The 21340-nt window shown below is 36.9% G+C and overlaps 1 protein-coding gene across 1 annotated transcript; it reads right to left on the bottom strand.

Moving 5' to 3' along the window:
* Window positions 1-17017: 17017 nt before the first annotated feature.
* LOC143531561 (uncharacterized) lies at window positions 17018-17809 on the bottom strand. The gene has a single exon (XM_077026830.1). It carries the CDS (start codon window positions 17807-17809, stop codon window positions 17018-17020), a length of 792 nt encoding a protein of 263 aa, XP_076882945.1.
* Window positions 17810-21340: the final 3531 nt, after the last annotated feature.

The following is a 21340-nucleotide window of genomic DNA, read 5'->3' as shown; positions in this document are numbered from 1 at the left end:
AGGCCTGGTCTGGCTGCGTTCGACTCTCTCATTTGTACATTCCTTGGCAAAGTGACCATTTTGTTGACAGTTATAGCATCGAACCTTTGACTTGTCAAACCCTGGTCTTTCACCAACGAACTTTCTACCCGTTTTCTTCATGAACCTTTTAACTCTTCTTACTGTCATCGCCATCTGCCACTGCAGATCCATCTCTTCCAGATCATCAGCATCAATCTGATCATAGTCTTCATCCAAAGTTGCGGGATCGACTATTTTACCTTTGATACTCCATGTTGAGAGTCACATGACCATCATGAGTTGAGTTTGAGCTTGAGTCTCCCTTTGAGTAGTAAGCAGATGATTCTGATCTTGAGCTTGAACTTGAACTAACTTTTGCACCGTACATACCCGGATCCTGAACCTGATCAGTTGGTGTCTCTTTCCGAACCATGTTAAGTTCAAAAGTTCGTAATTTATTGACTGTTGTTTCCAAATCAAAATCGGCAAACTCTTTATCTTCTCTCATCAAAACCGTGTACATTTCCCATTTCGGTGGAAGAGCATCAAGAAGTTTCTCTACTTTCTCCTCTTCTTTGTATACAATGGAGTAATTGCTGAGTTCGGTCATCAGGTGATAATATCTTGTGATGATATCATCAAGTGATTCATTTTTCAAATATTTGAACACCGAGAATTGGGTTTTTCTAGAGCTTTCCAAAGCTCTCTAGCAGTTTTGTATTTCTTGAAGGTGTGTAGAATTTCTTGTGGAAGAGCCATGGTTATTGCTGCATGAGGTTTACTCTCTGCCTCATACATCTTCTTTTCTTCCTCTTCCATCTTATTGTACTTCTTAATCTGATCACTACCATCAAACAAGGCCGTTGGTGGAATGTATCCATCTTGAATGCACACACACATCTTAGCATCTTGATATTTAACATACTGCTCAAACCGATCTTTCCAAGCCACGAAATCGGTAATGTTTATTGAAGTAATCGCTGAAAGAAACACAGCTCAAAACACGAGGAAAGTATAAAATAATTTTTTATTATTTTGAACAGTGCCCAGTAGGCGAAGTTGTGCTTAACTTCGCTTAAGCTTAACTTCGCTTATACTCAACTTCGCTTGGCTTCTTAACTTCGCTTACTTCTTAACTTCGCCTGATGTTAACTTCACTTAATGACAACTTCGCTTAATTCAAGCGAACTTGTGAGACAGGCGAAGTTAAAGATAACTTCGCTTAAACTTATATCTTAGGCCTAAACCCTACCAACAGTGGCGGCAACTTCGCCTGATGAACAAAAGATTTTTGCAGGTTTTAATTTGACGTATTGCGAGGTATGTGGAGATGTAATGGGTTGTATTTGATAGTGGGAGATGGTTAGGACACAAAAACTCGGTATTTCTACGTAAAATCATCCCGCGAATAGTCGAACGGAACGATTTCTACACTCGTATGATAATCCCGAACCACACAATCACGAGCAAATGCTCTGATACCAATTGTAGGTTCCCAGCCGGATCTACACGGAAATATCTCGTATTACGTAGGTGCGGAATCCCTACGTAAGACGATACGAGTGTTAGACGCGATATACGTTAAACCCAAGTACAAAGACACGTTACAATACTCAATAGACACGTTGTATTGCAACTCCTTTAACACGTGATAGCCAAATCACAATTACACGTCTTGAACTCTTTACAAAATAAGCCGTAGCCAAACATATATAGTTATCAACAACTTCGCCTAACAGACTAGGCGAAGTTATTGATAACTTCCCTTGTCCACAAGTTCGCTTATATTAGGAGAACTTGTGAAACAAATTAACTAAAACATCAATACAAATCAAACTAACACGATTACAGACACTAGATACTCAACTACTGACATCATGCACCAACAGAACTGTCCCACAGCAATCTCGTCTGCATTCACTATGCTTCTAACCAACCCCTTTCCATCAACAAAGATGATAGTATCAGCCTTGATCATCTCAATGGGTGTAGCAGCTGTAGTATCATGGTAAGCGATGATCTATTTTTCCGAATCACCAACTACACTCGTACCGACACCAGAAGCCGAGCCGTGAGTTTGTTTAGGCTCACTTCCTCTAGTACCTGAAGCATCTGGATCTTCTTCGTCGTTTTTGAGCTTCTTGAGTTCATCATCTTTGCATGTCTGTTGCAGACTAATTTCCTCTTGTTCTTTTATTTTCACCCATGAGACTCAACAATGTCACGGAGGGATTTTGTTTCCTTTTGGCAGAAGGATACATAACTTAACAGCCTTTTCTGATTCTCCATGAGACGTTGTTGATTCAGGCGATTAGCAGACATTTAATTTTCATAAATATGAAGTAAGCTCAAAAGCATATTAGTCTGCTGATCCTGAGACATTGCATTAAACGAAGGAGGAATAGGTTTAACATTGCATTGAGGAAGATTGAGCCTCATAAATGAAATATCCGGTGGATGCATCATCATTGGTGTTAGATAAACCACCGATGTAGCAGTCGTAGGTCTTTTTATAGTTGATAAGATCGATTGAGGAATCATACCAAGCCTAGGATCCGACGTAATCGTGGTCGTCAATGCAAGATCCGGGGTGCTAGTAGTAAGCAGCACCACCAGTTTTGAGAAATAGACGGCCCTGGAGGTTGAACTCCAAATGAGATGCCAGCAGCAGCCGACACTCGACGCTTAGACGATCCTTCAACTACCAACTCTTTTCCCTTTCTTTTGCGTTGAGCTGCTATAGTAGTAGCTAAATCAGCTTCAACCGCAGCTTGTTGTTCAGCATGGGCATCACCATCACCACCATTACCACCATCATCATCATGATCATCACCCTCATTCCCACCTTCTCCTTTCTCACGCTCGGAATCTGAATCATCTTGAATCCAGCGATCATTAGAAAGACATTCATAATCTGGATTCGCCAGATGACCAACCAATCTTTTGAATCTAGGAGTAGGATCTTGACGGAACTACTTCATTCTCCGCATAGTGACTGCCTTCATGTGATCCAAGATAAGTTTATCATTAACATCTGTTGGATCGATCATCAAATCCCTGATCGCATAGTGAACAAACAGTTGGATGAAATGAGGATACATCAAGAACTTTACTCGTCGTTTCTCAGGAATACAATTTTCTTTGAGATGATCAAAGATCGTTTCCGAGAAATTGTAAGCCTTATTCAAAACTAATGCAACAAATGCCGATTGGAGCATGATACGACATTCGTCAACCTAGCTTTTTATCCACCAAGGCAGTGTATAAGGACATGAAGTAAATACTTTATTTGGGGACACAAGTATTCCTTGCTATACATGGAGTCATCAAGGTTACCAGAATAAAATAAACGCCGAAACAACCCTTTAATCAGATCTTTATAGTACTCGCTCGGGTCATCAATAGTGTCATCAAACCTCAACACCCTTTGAATGGTTTCAACAGATACTACCACAGGTCTATTATTAACCTCAGCAGCAATGTGGTTCTCTATCTCCACATATCGAGCAATATTCCAGAATTGTCGAACAATACTGAACCGAACCATCAGGGTTGGCAGTTACGCCATAGTGGATACGCGAACGACGGATAAATGCTAACATAGCTCCAAAGACGTCCTCATCAGGAAAATTCGTATCGACAAAAGCATAGACATTATGCCTTTTATCATACAGAAGCAAAGGAACATCCTGAGTTGGTTGTTCTTGGGGTGCAGCAACGGGAGGATCTTGATCCATTGAACTGTATAATCAAACCCGAGAATTAGTGATAATAAATAATAGTAATATTCATAAAGTTAATATATAATTAAAAGTTTAAAATTAACAAAAATAATTAAAATTTAAAGCATTTTTTTAATTTTAAAAATAATTAAAATGTCATTCGTTTAAAAATCTGATTCGTTATAACGAATGGCAATTCGTTATAACAAAACAGCTACTTCGCTATCAAGTAAATGGTTAACGAATTAGGACTAAGGAATTACTATTAAAAGTTAACGCGTTAAAGTCTAGTTCGTTATAAATAACGAATGCAAATCTGATTCGTTATAAATATTGAGTCGTTATCTTGATTTGTGTGAATTGCGTAACGAATTTGACATGAATAAGTTCCAATTCGTTAAGCATAACGAATGGCCAAGTTATCTTAATGTTTGACTCAATTGGTCAAGGTGAAAATTACCAAGAACCTAAACAGTCAATCAGTGCAATCGGAAATCGATACAAAGGTAATCAACAACACAAGACCAAATCAATGATCACTATGGATCTCGGAATCGTATTGCGACTACAATGATAATGATTTGGTGTTCCAAAGCCTAATAAAAAGAGGTTAAATTAAGGTTTACGACAACCTCTAAAACCCGGTAACATAGTCACATAATTAACCCATCAAACCCTGATAACTTCTGACGTAAATCATGAAGGTATGATCGTCTATACCTTAGGATGAAAAATATATAAACAAAACAACGAGATTCGAAGGTCAAAAATTCTGGAAAAAATTGAGCAGAGTAATGTTGTATATGGAGAAGATGAAATGGTTAATAGTGTAACGAAACACCCTCACAGTTCCCTATATAGTCTGACACGGCTCGCTTTCCAATGTAACGAATCATCCGATTCGTTTGAATTTTGAAATAACAAATCAGATGATTCGCTATCTTAAATTGACACGTTGCTTAACGAATTACAAAGTGATTCGTTAAAATCTTAACGAATTAGTAGCCATTCGTTACAGAGTGGCGGAAGCGAATTAATCTTAACGAATTAGAATTCAATTCGTTATAAATGGCTTTAATTCGTTATTTTAACGAATCAAAGTTAACGAATTACATTATTTAATTTTAACTTAAATAATTAAATGAATTAAATCAATTAAATTAAATATTAATTAAATAATAAAACCAATTAACATAAATGAATCACCGAGTACCCACATCTCGATGATCAAATATCTTAATGTGTTTTACGTTTTGAAACACATAACTTTAAAAATAAATAATATGTAAGTGAAGAAGCAAAATCTTTTAGAAATTTTGAACTTTTGTTAATGAAAAATATTTACCAAAAAAATATCCGAAAATTAACATGTAAAAAAGGAAAATATTTTTGTGTTTTTGTATGAAATTTTCAAAAGCAGTACATATTTTTGGATTTTCGGTGAGTTTGAGCAGAGAATCATATTGACCAGATTGCCCTTCCATCACAGTTTTATATTTCAGCGATATTATAACTGGCGTTAAGTCGGTCATTGGTATTGTTGTCCACCTAAATCTTATAACAAACCTTCAACTGTTTTTGTGATATGATTAACGGTTCAATTAAATCAAAGAATATCTGAAACTATCAGCCTCTAATCTCGGTTCAAGCTTAATTTGATTTTTGCCATATCACCTCAACTTGACTTAAACCATTATATTGCTGATCAAAATTTGAATTTTATAAAGATTTATGAGAAATGCATTGAGTTTCCTTTACTATGAGTGAGTATGCACGAGTCCATCTGTCGGCTTACATACATTGTATCCCCTGGGGTCCGTTTCTTAATGGTATTGAGACGCGAGCAAGGGAGGAACAAATGTATGACTAACAACGGATTTTGATCAAGTCATAATTTAGATTGTACGAGGTACAACAGTGATCAAGTTTAATTACATTGGGTTTGCTCTAAAAGAGAGTGAAATATTCATGCATATGAATACCCAGATAATTAAGCCGCATTAAGACTCACAGTGTCCAGAATCTCAACGCTTGTTATTTGCTTTATTTTATTTTTGGGTGATCAAACATCTATAAGGCTTAAGTATGACAGGTTATTACATTTATGCCATCCTCACCGAGATTTTTGCTAGAGACTAACACCTCTTTCAATTTGGCATTTCTTTATGTTTATATCAAACATTTTACTCTAACAGTTTGTTTAAGACCTACCAATGCCTCAATGCAATTAAGCACTCAGTCTTTTAAGCTTATTTCTTGTTGGATATGGGGTCAAAATAATTAATGTACTATCATTTTCTCTTTTTGCTTCAAAAACTCAAAATTTTGAGGAGCATAAAACAAAATAAATTTCGCCCCAGTTACATTAAATCTATAAATAAATGGCTAACCTATCAATTCACAAGTGAATAATATGACCAAAACATGCAAGCATGCTTCACAAACTTAAATAATCGACATAATTTTTAGCGAGAAAATTAAGTAAAAACGCATAACGAACGCCCCAACTACATTCCATTATCAGGTGAATGGCTATCCCAAACATTTACAAGTAAACATCAGGACCAAACATATACACGTACATGTCCTTAAAATATAAGTAATTGACATACTTTTCAGCGAACGTATGCAAAAACCTTTTTGATTTTTTCTCTATACATACTTAAACACAATCTTTTTGTCTTTTTCAATTTTTTTTATAAACAAAGAAACTTCACAATCTTTTTGGATTTTTTAATTTTTTCTATACAAACTGAAACACAGTCTTTTTGGATTTTTTAATTTTTTCTATACAAACTGAAACACAATCTTTTTGGATTTTTTAATTTTTTCTATACAAACTGAAACACAATCTTTTTATCTTTTTCAAGATTTTAAAATGTTTTTGGATTTTCAAATATATTTAAAAGAAGAACATTAAGAACAACAAAAACCACAATATTTTTGTAATTTTAAAATTTTCAAATGTTTTTGGGTTTTAAATTTTCAAATGTTTTTGGGTTTGGGTTTTATCTATACAAACTAAAAGAATAATAGTTTTGTATTTTCTATTTTTCACCCCCTAAAAACCAAAATCAAAATAAAATTTAAAGAAAAATAAACAGAAAATAAAGATAGTTATCCTTGTTTCAGGATATCAGCAAGGGTCTTCAATCCATTTAAAACAAGCAAAAATTGAAATCGAGTTTTGTCAAAGGCTTTGGTAAATAGATCGGCTTTCTGAAAATCAGTATGTACTTTCTCAAGGTCGATTAATTTCTTTTCAAAACAATCCCGTATAAAATGATATCGAATTTCGATATGTTTCGTTTTAGAATGTCGTACGGGATTTTTGGTGATTCTTATGGCAGCAGAGTTATCAATCAAAATAGGAGTAATAAGAAACTTCAAACCGTAGTCTCGCAGATGTTGTTAAATCCACAAAACCTGGGAACAGCAACTCGAGGCTGCAACATATTCTGCCTCAGCGGTTGAAGTAGAGACCGTCGTCTGCTACTTACATTGCCAGGAAACAAGCCAGTTTCCTAAGAATTGACACCATGCCGTAGTTGATTTGAAGTTGATCTTTCAACCTCCGTAATCCGAGTCTGAAAAGGCAGTAAGCTCAAAGTTATCGTCCTTGAGGTACCATAACCCGATGTCTGGATTTCCCCTCAGTTACCGAAGAATTCGCTTGAGCACAGCTAGGTGAGTCACTCGTGGACTTGCTTGAAACCTAGCATAAAGAGAAACAACAAACATAATGTCGGGGCGAGAATCCGTTAGATACATTAAAGATCTGATCATAGCACGATAAAGGGTAGGATCAATGGTATCCTCCAATTCACCCGGTGATAAATTGTGACCCACGGGGAGAGGAGTTGAAGGGATTTTTCTGGCAGATATCTTGAGTCAGCTTAAGACATCGTTCACATATTTGGTCTGGTGAATAAAGATTCCTTTCGCAGACTGGTGAACTTGCAACCCTAGAAAAAAATTCATCTCTCCCATCGAGCTCATCTCGAACTTTGTTTGCATGGACTTCTCTAACTCCTTACATAAAGTGTCATTTGTAGACCCAAAGATAATGTCGTCGACATAAATCTGAACTAGGAGAAGATCATCACCAACAGTCTTATGAAATAAAGTGCAGTAGACAGTCCCTCGCTTGAAGCCATTATCAGTCAGATGGTCGACGAGCGTGCCATACCAAGCTCTCGGGGCTTGATGTAGACCATACAGGGTCTTGTTTTATCGGTAAACTCGGTCCGGATAATCAGGATCATCAAAGCTAGGAGGCTGTAAAACAAACATTTCCTCGTGAGTTCGCCATTGAGAAAAGCACTTTTAACATCCATTTGATAGACCTTGATATTCTTATAAGCAGCATACGCTTGAAAGATTCGAATAGACTTCAATCTTGCAACCGGAGCATATACTTCAGTGTAGTCAATACATTCTTGCTGATGGAAACCTTGCACCACTAAACGTGCCTTGTTCCTCACGATCACCCCACGATTGTCTTTCTTACATTTAAATACCCACTTAGTCAGAATAGCTTTCTTGACTCTAGCGGGTTTGTCGATTATATCCCAAACACCCAAACATGCAAATTGTTGTAATTCTTCTCGCATGGCTTCTACCCAAGAAGGATCTTGAAGTGCCATACGAGGCGTCGTTGGCTCAACTTGGGATAGAAAGCAACTGAATTTAGCAACATTTACGATTACAGAAGAATGTAAATCTGCATAAGCACACAATACATTATTCTCACTTGACGATGAAACTTGATGACGTGTTTGAATGCCCACATCAAGTTCTCCAATGATGTTTAAGTTAGGCTTTCGATTATTTAAACTTACCCCCATCCTTCTTCAACATCGTACAAGGGCACCCAAATAGTTCCAAGTACTTTAAGTTAGGCTTTCGATTATTTAAAAGCTCATAACTTGTCTTCTTGATTCGTTTAACAGTTAGAACCCGATTAAGCGTATAACAAGCTGTATTCACCGCCTCATTACAGAATTGAACGGGAAGCTTACAATTAGCAAGCATAGTTCTTGCAGCTTCAATCAGAGTTCTATTCTTCCTTTCAGCAACACCGTTCTCGGTGAATTCTCTTTCGAACGCAGAAGAAATCCAATATAATGTTCTTAAATTCAGTACCATTATCACTTCGAATTCTCCTCACCTTTTTATTGTATAGTGATTCGATATTAGTGATTAGGTTTTGTACCAGAATAGGTGTTTGATCATTTGAACTCATAAATAAAACCCTGAGTATCTTGAATAATCATCGGTAACTACAAGACAGTACGAATCTCCAGAGATACTAGCACAATTCATAGGACCAAAGAGATCCATATGAAGTCGTTCAAGAGGAGTATCAATGGAATTCAATAACTTAGATGGATGTGACCTTTTCTTCTGCTTTCCTTTCTTGCACGCAACACAGTGGTCAGATAATTTAAAGTTCTTCAAAGAAACATCCTCAACTAGGTCATTAACAATTAAATAATTCATCTTACGAACATGTATGTGACCCAATCTACAATGCCATAGAATAGAGTCCTTCTCGGTTGCTTTTGAGACAAAACACGTTTCGATAGACGTTGATACTTTAGAACTCATATTTAAGACATAAATATCATTTGATCGAGGTGATCGCATGACAACCATGTCCTCGGGAATCACGTATCCCGGTTTCAAAATTAGACACTCTTTGTCGTTAAATATCATGGCGTACTTCTTGTCACAGATTTGCGACACACTCAATTAATTATGGTCCACCTTGTCACGGTAATTGACTTTTTCAAACGTACTGTGACCATTTGAAACTTCATCCTCTTGTGTTATCATGCCCCCAGAATTCCCAGCAAACGCCACATAACCCCCTTGAATATTTCTCACATTTGTTAAGAGGTCGAGATTTCCAGTGATATGAAGAGAACATCCACTATCCATTATCCAGTTTTCACCAGACACGGTCTTGGATGTACCCTACACACAAAGTAAAAGTGATTAGTTCAAAAAGGCAGCTCATGCCTTAGTCTTGGGCATCTTTTGAGTTTCTCTTGGAACATTAACTTGAACAGAATTCAACTATTGTTCAGCAACTTGAGAATAAGTTACCGGCTTCTTAGACTTTCGTTTTAGATAAGCAGCTTGAATGAAATTTGAGTTCACGTTCTTGCAGATAGTTTCAGTTGGCATAAACTTTGGTTTCACTTGACCATGTGTTTCATTCACATGAATTACCTTACTTGGATTCACGTTTGAAAACATGATGTGAGTATCATCATCACACGACACAGGTCGTTTCAGAATCTCCTTTATCACAGGAACTGGTTTCGATTGGTCGTTGATAAACGGAAGAAGGTTCAGAGATTTCTTCTAGCCACAGTTTCTCACCACATGACCTTGTTGTCCACACAAAAAGCAACTTCGCATGTCCACACGATCATGTTGAGATTTGGCAAAAACAGATGCAACAGAAGGTTGATGACTCACATTTTTAGTGAAACTCTTGGCTAAATCATCAGACTATACAGACTTCTTTTTCATATAAAAGTCAAGGTTAGAACAGTTGGAAAAACTTTGCAATGCATCTATTCCGGATGATTTCACAAAATGAACCTTTTTTGCATGTTTTAACAATTGTTTTGCTTTAACCAAAGGATCTGATGAGTTTGATGTTTTGGCACAAGCATATTGACGTTCAAGATCTCGTATCTTGTCAGTTTCATTGTAAAAGACACTTTCAATCAGTTCAGGTTTGATAATACTAATCGGAATATCTTTTTCAGTGAACATTGTGTTCATTCCCTTTAACTTAAAAACACGAGCATATGATGGCTTAGAACTAGTAGGATTGATGAAACGCATCAAGTCCTCATCAGAAATTTTTGGTTTTTCTGATTTCCTTGCCTTCACAGGTTTAAGTTTCACTTGTTCTTCCTTTTTCACATGAGGCTTGTCTGAACCATACACAGCTTCCTCAAATTCATGAGGTTCACAAAGAATGTGATTTGAACTTAGAGTGTTCTTGTTTTTGTGTATAACCTCAGGTTCAAATACATCCTCAATAATCACTTTATCAATATTTTCAACAAAGACTTTGTTGCTTTCTACATGAGGTTATTGAGTTGTTGGTTGATCTTTAACAGTTTCAGGTTTAACTGATTTAGACTTTTCTGAAATCACAGGTTCTTTCACAATCACATCTTCTTCTCTTTTAGCAAAAGGATTTACTTTATAATCATTGTGAAAAGGTGGTGGAATTTCAACAAAACCTATACCTTTCTTCGAATCTTTTTGCTTGCCAAATACTTCTATTATTTCTTTTAGAAAAAAGGAAGAGTTTTGAAATTTACCCAACTTGTTCTTTAACTCAAGAAACTTATTCTTAAGCTCGGTTATCTTTGAACGATGTTTCAAAATTTCTTGAAACTATTGATCATTGATTGTCATTTTAACAGATAACTCAGCCTTGAGATCATGGTTACTTGTCGACAAAGCTTCAATCTTCTCTCGAGATCTCATTTGAGATTCAAGAGATTGTCGATAAGTATCCTTTAGTGAAGCAATTTCACTCACTAAATTATCATTATGATTCTTTAAAGACTCTAACTTAGGTTTGTTAGTCTCACATTCAACACAAATTACTTTAACAGACGAATTAGCAGAGATAGAAGGACTAACATCATTGATCTTAGCCATGCAAGCAAACATGGTTGGAATATTAACACATGAATCATCAGAGTCCGATTCAGTGTCATTATCAGACGATAACTCACTTCCACTTGCATCTTGAAATACATCATTTGTCTTGAACATAACCAAATTGGCTTGATTGTCATTACACAGTAATCGTTGTGTCCAATCAGTCCCATCAGCTAACATTGCTTGTCACCGAGAAGTAGACGGTTTCTTTTCAGCATCATTACCTCGTGTTGTTGAAGAGCTTTGGTTTTGACCACGAGGACCAGTATACTCCTTTTTTGTTTTATCACATTCTTTTGCAAAATGCCCAAATTCCTAGCAATTATAACATTTGACTTTCAGTTTATCAAACCCCAACTTCTTGTTTAAAGTGGGAAGATCTTTGCCAGTCCTTTGCATAAACCTTTTAACTTTACGGAAAATCATTGCCATGTTCCATTTCAAGTCCATAATCTCTAAGTCATCTGGATCAATCTGATCATAGTCTTCATCAGTCAAATCACTCGTAGTTATCTTACTACTAACCAAAATCTCATAGGAATACATGAAGGCTGATAAGAAAGCAAAGTTTTGTTCAGCTTCCTTCATGTTGACAGTCGGTGGTGGTGAGAATTGATTTGTAGTGGATGAATTTCCAAATCCACTAGAAGCACCAGGTGATCCAGAATTTCCAGCATTGTAGAAACATGCTCTTGGATCACAATAAATAATTGTCGCATTCTCACTTGCATTTTGTGTAAAGAATGCAGTGGTCGGAGAAATGGTTGAACTCAAGGGCATACTCCCACCATAAAAAGCAGGATCTTGACTATCCTTTGAAGACTTTTGCATGAATTCGGATGCCATTAAGTCTTCATTGTTGAAGTAATTGTTCTCTTTCAAAACCATTAAAAACGTAGAATAAGAACTTGGTAAAGCACTCTTGATGGTATCAATCTTATCAACTTCAGAAGTTTCCAATTCATTTTATCAATCTCAGCTATCAAATGATTAAACCTTGTTGTCATCTCCTCGACAGTCTCACCCTTAAGTAAATTAAAGTTCCTAAATTGAAACTTCAGCATAACTTTCTTGCTTTCAGCAGTGTTACCCATACTCCTCATACGAATGTGTTGGAATAACAAAGCACAAATCTTTATGCTACCAACTTGATGAAAGATGTTTTCAGGTAAAGCCATCGTAAGGGTAGAATAGGTTTTTGTATCAATTTCCAATGCTTTCTTCTCTTCTTGAGAGTATTGAGAGATGGATTTAGGTGTGAAGCCGATAGTCTCATCTCCAATCATAGGAACGATATATACCTCATCTAGGAAATACGAACAATCGGGGTGAACCGATCCTAGATGAGCACGGAAACGGGGTTCCCACTTAGCAAAATCGCTAAATTTCATTAAACGTGGACATTTGAATGTGAATCAATCTCGGTGTCTAGTTGCAACATTTGTTGCATTAACATATTTTGGGACGCCAAAGCATACATACCAGCCATTTTGACAAATGACAAGACACTCAAAATCCAAGGGTCAAATTTGAAAATTTCTTAACGAACTGTGAACAGTAAGTTTAACGAACTGTAAACAGTAATTAACGAATAATTCACGAATTAAAAGTTGTCCAGGTAACGAATCAGGAAGAGAATTAACGAATCTGAAATGTTAACGAATCAGTAAGTTTAACGAATTGGTCAACGAATTAAGTCAAAGTAAACGAATTAGATTGACGAAATATGTTAACGAATTAGATGGTTCACTTAATGAATCACTAAGTGAAAGCTTAACGAATTAGAATAACGAACTGGTGAGTTTCCTTAACGAATCACTAAGTGAAATCTTAGCGAATTAGAATAACAAACTGGTGAGTTTCCTTAACGAATCACTAAAGCACTTCTAATGAATTAGGCGACGAATTAAAGTAACGAATTAGCTACAGTTGATAACGAATCAACTATAGCGAACGAGGTTGTTACAACGGTTGTAACAAACTCTGACAACTATTGCCACGTGGCAATAAGTTGTTAGATTTAAAGTTAACGAACTAAATACGTGTCACACGAAGTGAATAACATGAATTAGAACAGGTAACGAATGTTGTAACGAATTGATGAACAATACTTAACGAACTGATTAATGATTTAACGAATCTTCAAATATTCAAACATTCATACTGCATTTCTAGAATTCTGGAAAACATATGAACGCCAAACAAAAACCCAAATCCGTTATACTCTTTCAATATCTTACCAAATCACACAATTTACCTACCAAATTACTCGGAAACACGCCGCGAAACCAACTTAAACCATCTCGTAACCAATTACCCTTTAACTCGAAACCAATTTGAACCAAAACAATCCTCTGTTTTCGGCCACAACCAGATCCACCCAAAAACCACACAAACTAATCCAAATTCCAATTCCAAACCACATTTCCGTCCAAATACCTTACCAAACTCAGATCCAATCCAATCAATCCATAACACAATCAAATTCACACTTAATTTGATCCAAATTCAAATCGAAACCAAATAAAAACAAAATAACACTTAATAGTCCTTAATCAATGATTAATCAATCAAATCAAGAGCAATCGAACAAACCAAAAGCTCTGGTACCACTTGTGGAACCCTAGAACCGATCTCAGATCTAGGATTACTTAATAAATTATACGGATCTAGTTCATGATTCTCGTAATCGATTTATATGTTATATATTAGTATTAGTACTAATTGTATATATGTGTATGTATAATATTAAGATTGAATATTTTAATGAAGCTTTAGAGAGATCTGGACAGAGGTTCAATTATATAATTATCAAAACTTAACTTAAACAGTGGACACACCACTATATATAGAAGACATGTCTAGTTCGTTAACATTCCATAACGAACTAGACACCGACTTCGTTACATTACATTAAATGAAATAACTTAACGAAACACCCCCTGTTTCGTTAAACATCCTTAACTAATCAGGAGGAACATAACTTAAGCCTAGTTCGTTAAACATCCTTAACGAATAGATGACTTCCTTAACGAACTAACTCAATATCTTAATAATTATTACATTAATTAAACGATAAATACGTTAACGATTATTACAAAGACTCGAGACGCAAAACCGTGTACTAACACATTTCTACAAATTTGATACATGGAATACGTCGTGTATTCTGAAGGTAATTCGAGTCGATAAGCCACTGGACCAATTCGGTCAATGATATTGAATGGTCCCACGTATCTGGGACTCAGCTTTCCATTCTTCCTGAATCTGATTACTCCTTTCCAGAGTGAAACTTTTAACAGAACTTGATCTCTCACTTGAAATTCCAACGGTTTTCTGCGATTGTCAGCATAGCTCTTTTGTCGGTTTGCTGCAACCTTCAACCTGTCTTTGATCTGGAAGACCTTATCGGTGGTCTCCTGAACAATTTCAGGTACTGTCAGTTGTTTCTCTCCAACTTCAGCCCAACAAAGAGGGGATTGACATTTTCTCCCCCCATAAAGCTGCAAACGGTGCAGCCTTAGTACTGGAGTGGTAGTTGTTATTGTAGGAAAATTCAGGTAGCGATAAATGGGTATCCCAGCTTTTATCGAAATCGAGAACACAGGCTCGTAACATATCTTCCAAGGTTTGAATGGATCTCTCGCTTTGACCATCGGTCTAGGGATGATAAGTGGTGCTCATGTCTAAGCGTGTGCCTAAAGATTCTTGCAGAGATTGCCAAAATCGGGAGATGAAACGGCCATCTCTGTCGGAGATGATGGAAAATGTACGCCAAGTTTAGCCACAATCTCTTTCAGATATAATCGAGTTAACTTCTCCATGCTATCTTCTCGCGAATGGGGATGAAATGAGTAGATTTTGTTAATCTATCTACAATTACCCAAATAGAATAGTGGTTATTAGGGGTAGTTGGCAATTTAGTCACAAAATCCATTGTAATGTTTTCCCATTTCCACTGTGGAATCTCAGGCTGCTGTAGCAGTCCAGATGGTTTCTGGTGTTCAGCTTTTACCTTTGAGCATGTCAGACACTTGTTGACATAAACCGCTATATCTCCTTTCATGTTCGGCCACCAATAGAATTATTGGAGATCTTTATACATCTTGGTTGCTCCTGGGTGAATTGAGTAATTGGATTTATGAGCTTCATCCAATACTAGATTCCTTAAATTTCCATAACGTGCAGGTACCCAAAATCGACCGATCGAGTACAATGTACCATCAAACTTCGTTATGAATTCACACTCAAGCCCTCGTAATTTCTTGGTTTTTATGTTCCGAGGTTTCGAAGCTTCTTTTTGTGCATCTCGAATTCGAGTGGTGAGGCTTGTTTGGATTGTTAATCCTAATGCACGGACACGAAGTGGTTTTTCTCTTTCCTTCCTACTCAATGCATCAGCTACAAAATTTTCTTTACCTGGGTGGTAGCGAATGTAACAATCGTAGTCATTGAGTAGTTCTACCCACCTTCATTGCCTCATATTTAAATCTTTTTGGTCAAATATGTGCTGGAGGCTTTTGTGATCAGTGAAGATCGTGGACTTGGTGCAATCGAGATAATGTCTCCAAATCTTGAGTGCAAAGACAACTGCTCCTAATTCCAAGTCATGAGTTGTGTAATTTTTCTCGTGCACTTTGAGTTGTCGTGATGCATAGGCTATCACCTTTTCTTTTTTGCATGAGCAGGCATCCAAAACCTAGTCGCGATGCATCACAGTAAACTATGAATCCACCAGTTCGTTCTAGAAGGGACAAGATTGGTGCACTACAAAACTTTTGTTTAAGCAGTTGGAAAGCTTCTTCTTGCGTTTCGGTCCACTCATATTTGTCTTTTTGAGTCAATTGGGTTAAGGGTTGAGCTATAGATGAAAAGTTCTCAATGAATCTACGGTAATAACCAGCTAATCCCAAAAATTGTCGCACTACAGTGGGTGACCTTGGTGTCTCCCAATTCTTAATTGCTTCAACTTTTGTTGGATCAAGTAGGATACCATTCTCATTGATTACATGTCCTAAAAAGTGGACTTCTCGAAGCCATAAATCACACTTGGAAAATTTGGCATATATCTTTTCTTCTTTTAGTAATTCTAAAATCAACTTTAAGTGTTGCTCATGTTCCTTCTTGGTTTGTGAGTAGATAAGTATGTCATCGATGAATACTATCACGAATTTATCCAAATATGGCATACAAACTCTGCTCATAAGGTCCATGAATACAACGGGTGCATTTGTTAGACCAAATGGCATGACCAAAAATTCATAATGGCTAAAGCGAGTTCTGAAAGCGGTTTTATGAACATCTTCCTCTGCAACACGTAATTGGTGGTATCCGGATCGTAGGTCGATCTTTGAGTAATAGCTTGATCCTTGCAATTGGTCAAACAAATCATCAATCCTCGGTAGTGGGTACCGATTCTTACTGGTGAGTTTGTTCAGTTCTCTGTAATCGATACACATTCGGAATGAGCCGTCCTTCTTTTTCAGAAATAAGACTGGAGCTCCCCAAGGTGAGAAACTTGATCTTATAAATCCTTTGTCTAGTAATTCCTGAAGCTGATCAGATAACTCTTGCATTTCCGATGGTGTCAATCTCTACGGAGATCGAGCTATCGAAGCGGCATCCTGAACCAGATCGATTCTGAATTTGACTTGACGCTGAGGAGGTAATCCAAGCAAATCTTCAGGGAAAACTTTTGGAAAATCCCGTACTACTGGGATATCGTCTATCTTTCGCTCTTTAGCCTTTGTGTCGACTACGTTGACAAGAAAAGCTGGACTTCCTTTTCTTAGCATTTTGCGTGTCTTTGTGATGTTAGAGAGTTTTAACTCAGTGTTACTATGATCTCCTTGAATGTTCAAACATTGACCAGTTGGGGTTGGTAGACGAACTAGCTTTTCAGAACATACGATCTCTGCTTCATTTTTGGATAACCAATCCATTCCTACTACTATATCAAAACTGCCTAATTCTACATGTAGAAGGTCGATAGAAAATCTATGATTTTCTAACAGAATATTACAGTTTCGAACAATTTTACTGGTTTCAATTAGATTCCCTTTAGCTAATTCTATTGAGTAGTTACTGTCTAACTTACTTGGTTCAATACCGAGGAGGGGTTCAAATTGGTTAGAAACAAAACTTAGATCTGCTCCAGTATCAAATAATACATAAGCATAGTGATTGTTAACGAGAAACGTACCAGTGACTAAGGATGAGTCCTTCCGGGCCTTCTTCGCGTTCATCTCAAATGCTTCGCCCCTAGTGTTTTGACCTTTGAGTTTGGGGCACTCATTTCTGAAATGTCTGATGACACCGCACTCGAAACATCCGGGAGTTCGGTTTCTCGTAGATGTTGCTATCTTTGCGTAGCAGTCGTAGGTCATATAGCCAAATTGATTGCATCTGTTACACTTCCAGCATTCACCACTATGGTTCTTCCCACACTTGCTTCAAGTGGATCCCTGTCCAGAGCTTCCTCCTAGTCCTCTTGCGTTTGCTACAAACATCCTACATGCTCCTTGGTTTCTCTTGAACTGTCCTCCTGAGTTACCATTCCACTTTCGTTTAAGTCATCTGGGTTTCTGATTCTCGGTAACTGTTTTTCATTCGGGTTATGTGGTGACACCTTTCTTTCCAGAGTCTTTCAGAGGTCCCATGCGAACTGCATCATCATTTAAAGATTTTGCCAGTTCTCGGGCTGACTGGATGGTGGTTGGTTTGGAGGAGGTGACCATTCCTCGGATATCGGGAGCTAATCCCCAGATATACCTCTCAGTTCTTGCATATTCAGGCGTAACCAGTCGGGGTACCAACCGAGCCAATGCGTTGAATCGGGAAGTATGTCCTCCGATGTCAGCACCTTCCATCTTTAGCTGCCAGAAGTCATATTCGATCTTCTGAAATTCGTTTCGGGGACAGTACTCTTTTAGCAACATTTCTTTTAGTTCTTCCCAAGTTAGACGGTAAGCGGCATCTTCTCCAAGTTTTTGAAATATGGAGTTCCACCACTCGAGTGCCTCATCACAGAATGAACACACTCCGTATTTTATCCGTTCGAGAGGAGTGCAATCACTGATTTTCATTAAAGATTCAATATTCTCAATCCATCGAATAATTTTCAAAGGTCCTTCGGCACCGGTAAATTCTTTTAGTCCGCAACCTTGGAAAGTTTTGTATGAGCACCCGCGTACCGTACTACCCGAGGGGTTTTCGTTTAAATTTTCGGTTCTAGGTGTTCCTTCATATAGATTATTAGTTGTATTTCGAGGGTTTTGGCTTGCGTTTCGGTTAGTTACATGTTGCTCGAGTGCCATATTTACATGTTGAGAGATTAGTTGAGCTAACTCGTCTTGAGAGGAAGCTAATCCGAACGCTTGATTATTAGTTGCTCCTCTTGTTTTGGGCGCCATGTTCTTTTAGGCGTCATGTTCTTGTTAGTTTTGGAAAAAAGTGATATTTTTATAAGGAATTAAATTGCATCATTCATAACACAAACATATATATAATCATCAAAGTGTGGGATTTTATGATTACCAAAAATTCTACCAAAATTAGGTGCACACACTTACACCTTAATCACCCACCATAGTTTTTAGTTCCTACTAACGTCATCACAACCATACAAAAGACTACAAGTTCAAAGTTAAGCTACAATAACATATCATCCAAAATAGTCATACTACTTGTGAGCTATGCCTAGTGAATGCTCATCAAGTAACCCAAACATGGCTCCATTACGCCATTCTTCATCTCAAGATTTCCCACCCTGGCCCCCGTCAGCAACCCTTGATTCTTTATGTCATACACAAACTGGCACAGAGCATTATGCGATTGGTCATCGGTGCCCTGCTTGTGTTCTATGGCAAGGACGCGGTTCACCATATTATGAACAACATTCTTATAAGCCGAGAACTTTCCAAGAAGAATCATAAGCATCTCGTGATCGGAGGGTCCTTTCTCGACTACCGGCTCTGGTGAGGGAGGAGGTGGTGGATGCGGGATCACGGCTAGTGGGATAGCAGTAACGAGGGCCGGTGCGTCGCGGATGGCTCTAGTCCTCTTTCGGGAATACACCTTGAGGGGTAAGGTTCCCGAAGTAGAACCAGTAGGTCCGGATGCAATCACTGGTCGAAACTTGACTAGTGATAACGAGGAGATATCGTTGCTGGAGCTGGTATAAGTCACAATCACTACTGAGGAAGTCATCTGTAAAGAACATATCAATTCAAGTTAGTAATAATCAATTATATATATATATATATATATAGAGAGAGAGAGAGGGAGAGAGAGCAAGGTTAGAATAAGAAGTAAAACTATCCTAAGAAGTGTAAGAAGTGTTTTTGACCCTTAGATCTAGTTTTCCATGTAAGGGCATGATTGTAACATCCATTTTCTTTTAATTAAGTATAATAAAATAATTAATTTTAATTAACTAATATAAATATCTATTTTAATTGTATCGGCCGTTATAATCTTTTTGTCTAGCTATAATCATGGAATAATATCAATCATGATATTTACTAAAAACAATAAGAATTTTTAATAAAAACAATCGGATCAGTTCAATGATCTTATAAAATCAACATCCAGAAACCATTAACGAATTTGAATATCTCTTTCTTATAGAAATCATTCACCATGAGTAACTTCAAGGACGTCGATGAACTAGGTAAAACTCTAGATCCTTAGTTGTTCGTCGTTAGTTTTGTTATCTGAATCATAACATCGTCTTAGGGCTTCATATCTGTGGCTTAAATCCAGAATCATATTAATAGTGTTTTAGTGTTATATTACAAGATGTTGATTTTATTCATGTTTTGAAGTGTGTATTTGTTTTGTTATAAACACATCAACGTTACATGACAAGAACATGTTTTAGGTTTTATTATTTCAGTTATAATCTTTATGTATCCGGTTCCATCTTGATTGGTTTGCTGTGTTATATTCAAGTGTTTTTTTTTTGTTTTATTCAATAAACATAAAGGCGACAAAATTATGATTTAATATTCAATGTCGGCTGTTTATGTTTGAGTTTTATATGCATTGGCTTGTTGTGTTATATTTATTTTTGCTATCTTGTGTGTTTTTGTGTTGCCCAAAGTCGACAAGAACATGTTTTAGGTTTTATTATTTCAATTCTAATATTTATGTATCCGGTTCCATCTTGTTTGGTTTGCTGTGTTATATTCAAGTGTTTTTTTTTTGTTTTATTCAATAAACATATAGGCGACAAAACTATGATTTAATATTCAATGTCGGCTGTTTATGTGTGGGTTTTATATGCATTGGCCTGTTGTTTTATATTTTTTTTGCTATCTTGTGTGTTTTTGTGTTGCCCAAAGTCTGATAACCTTTAGTCATCAAATTGAACAGCTTTGTCATGTGTTTTAATAGCATATATACAATACTTCTGGGTGGTGTGAAAATTTTATTGTGTTATTTATTGAATATCTTTACTTACCTTACATGTTTCTTATAGATCCACCCGTATACAAGGAAGTTGGTATACAACATATATCTCCCCATTTTGGTAGAAAGACATACACTCTAGTTGTGTCTGCGTCAATCAAACCTAGTGAAGGTATGCTTTTTGACAATATTGAAGCGGCAGAGGCATTTTATAGAAGATACGCTATAGCGGGCGGTTTTTCTATTAGGAAATCAACCCAGTGGGTGGAAAATAATGTTGTTCGTTTGAAGTACTTTGTTTGCACTAAAGAGGGATCAAGAACCGTTAAGGAAGTGGACACAATATCTGAAGATTTCAAAGGAAAAAAACAGCGTAAGAATGGTTCTCAAAGAACCAATTGTGATGCACAAATAAGGTTAACTTTAATGGATAAAGGTAAGTTTAGGGTGAAATATTTTGGTGAAGAACACAATCATCCATTTGTTGATGAAGACGATATCCATTT

This window comes from Bidens hawaiensis, unplaced genomic scaffold (genome assembly GCF_021521415.1).
Source record: "Bidens hawaiensis isolate Kalapana, Puna unplaced genomic scaffold, B.hawaiensis_p1.1 tig00009191_1, whole genome shotgun sequence".
Classification (NCBI taxonomy): Eukaryota; Viridiplantae; Streptophyta; class Magnoliopsida; order Asterales; family Asteraceae; genus Bidens; species Bidens hawaiensis.
This window is presented reverse-complemented; position numbering and strand designations above follow the sequence as displayed.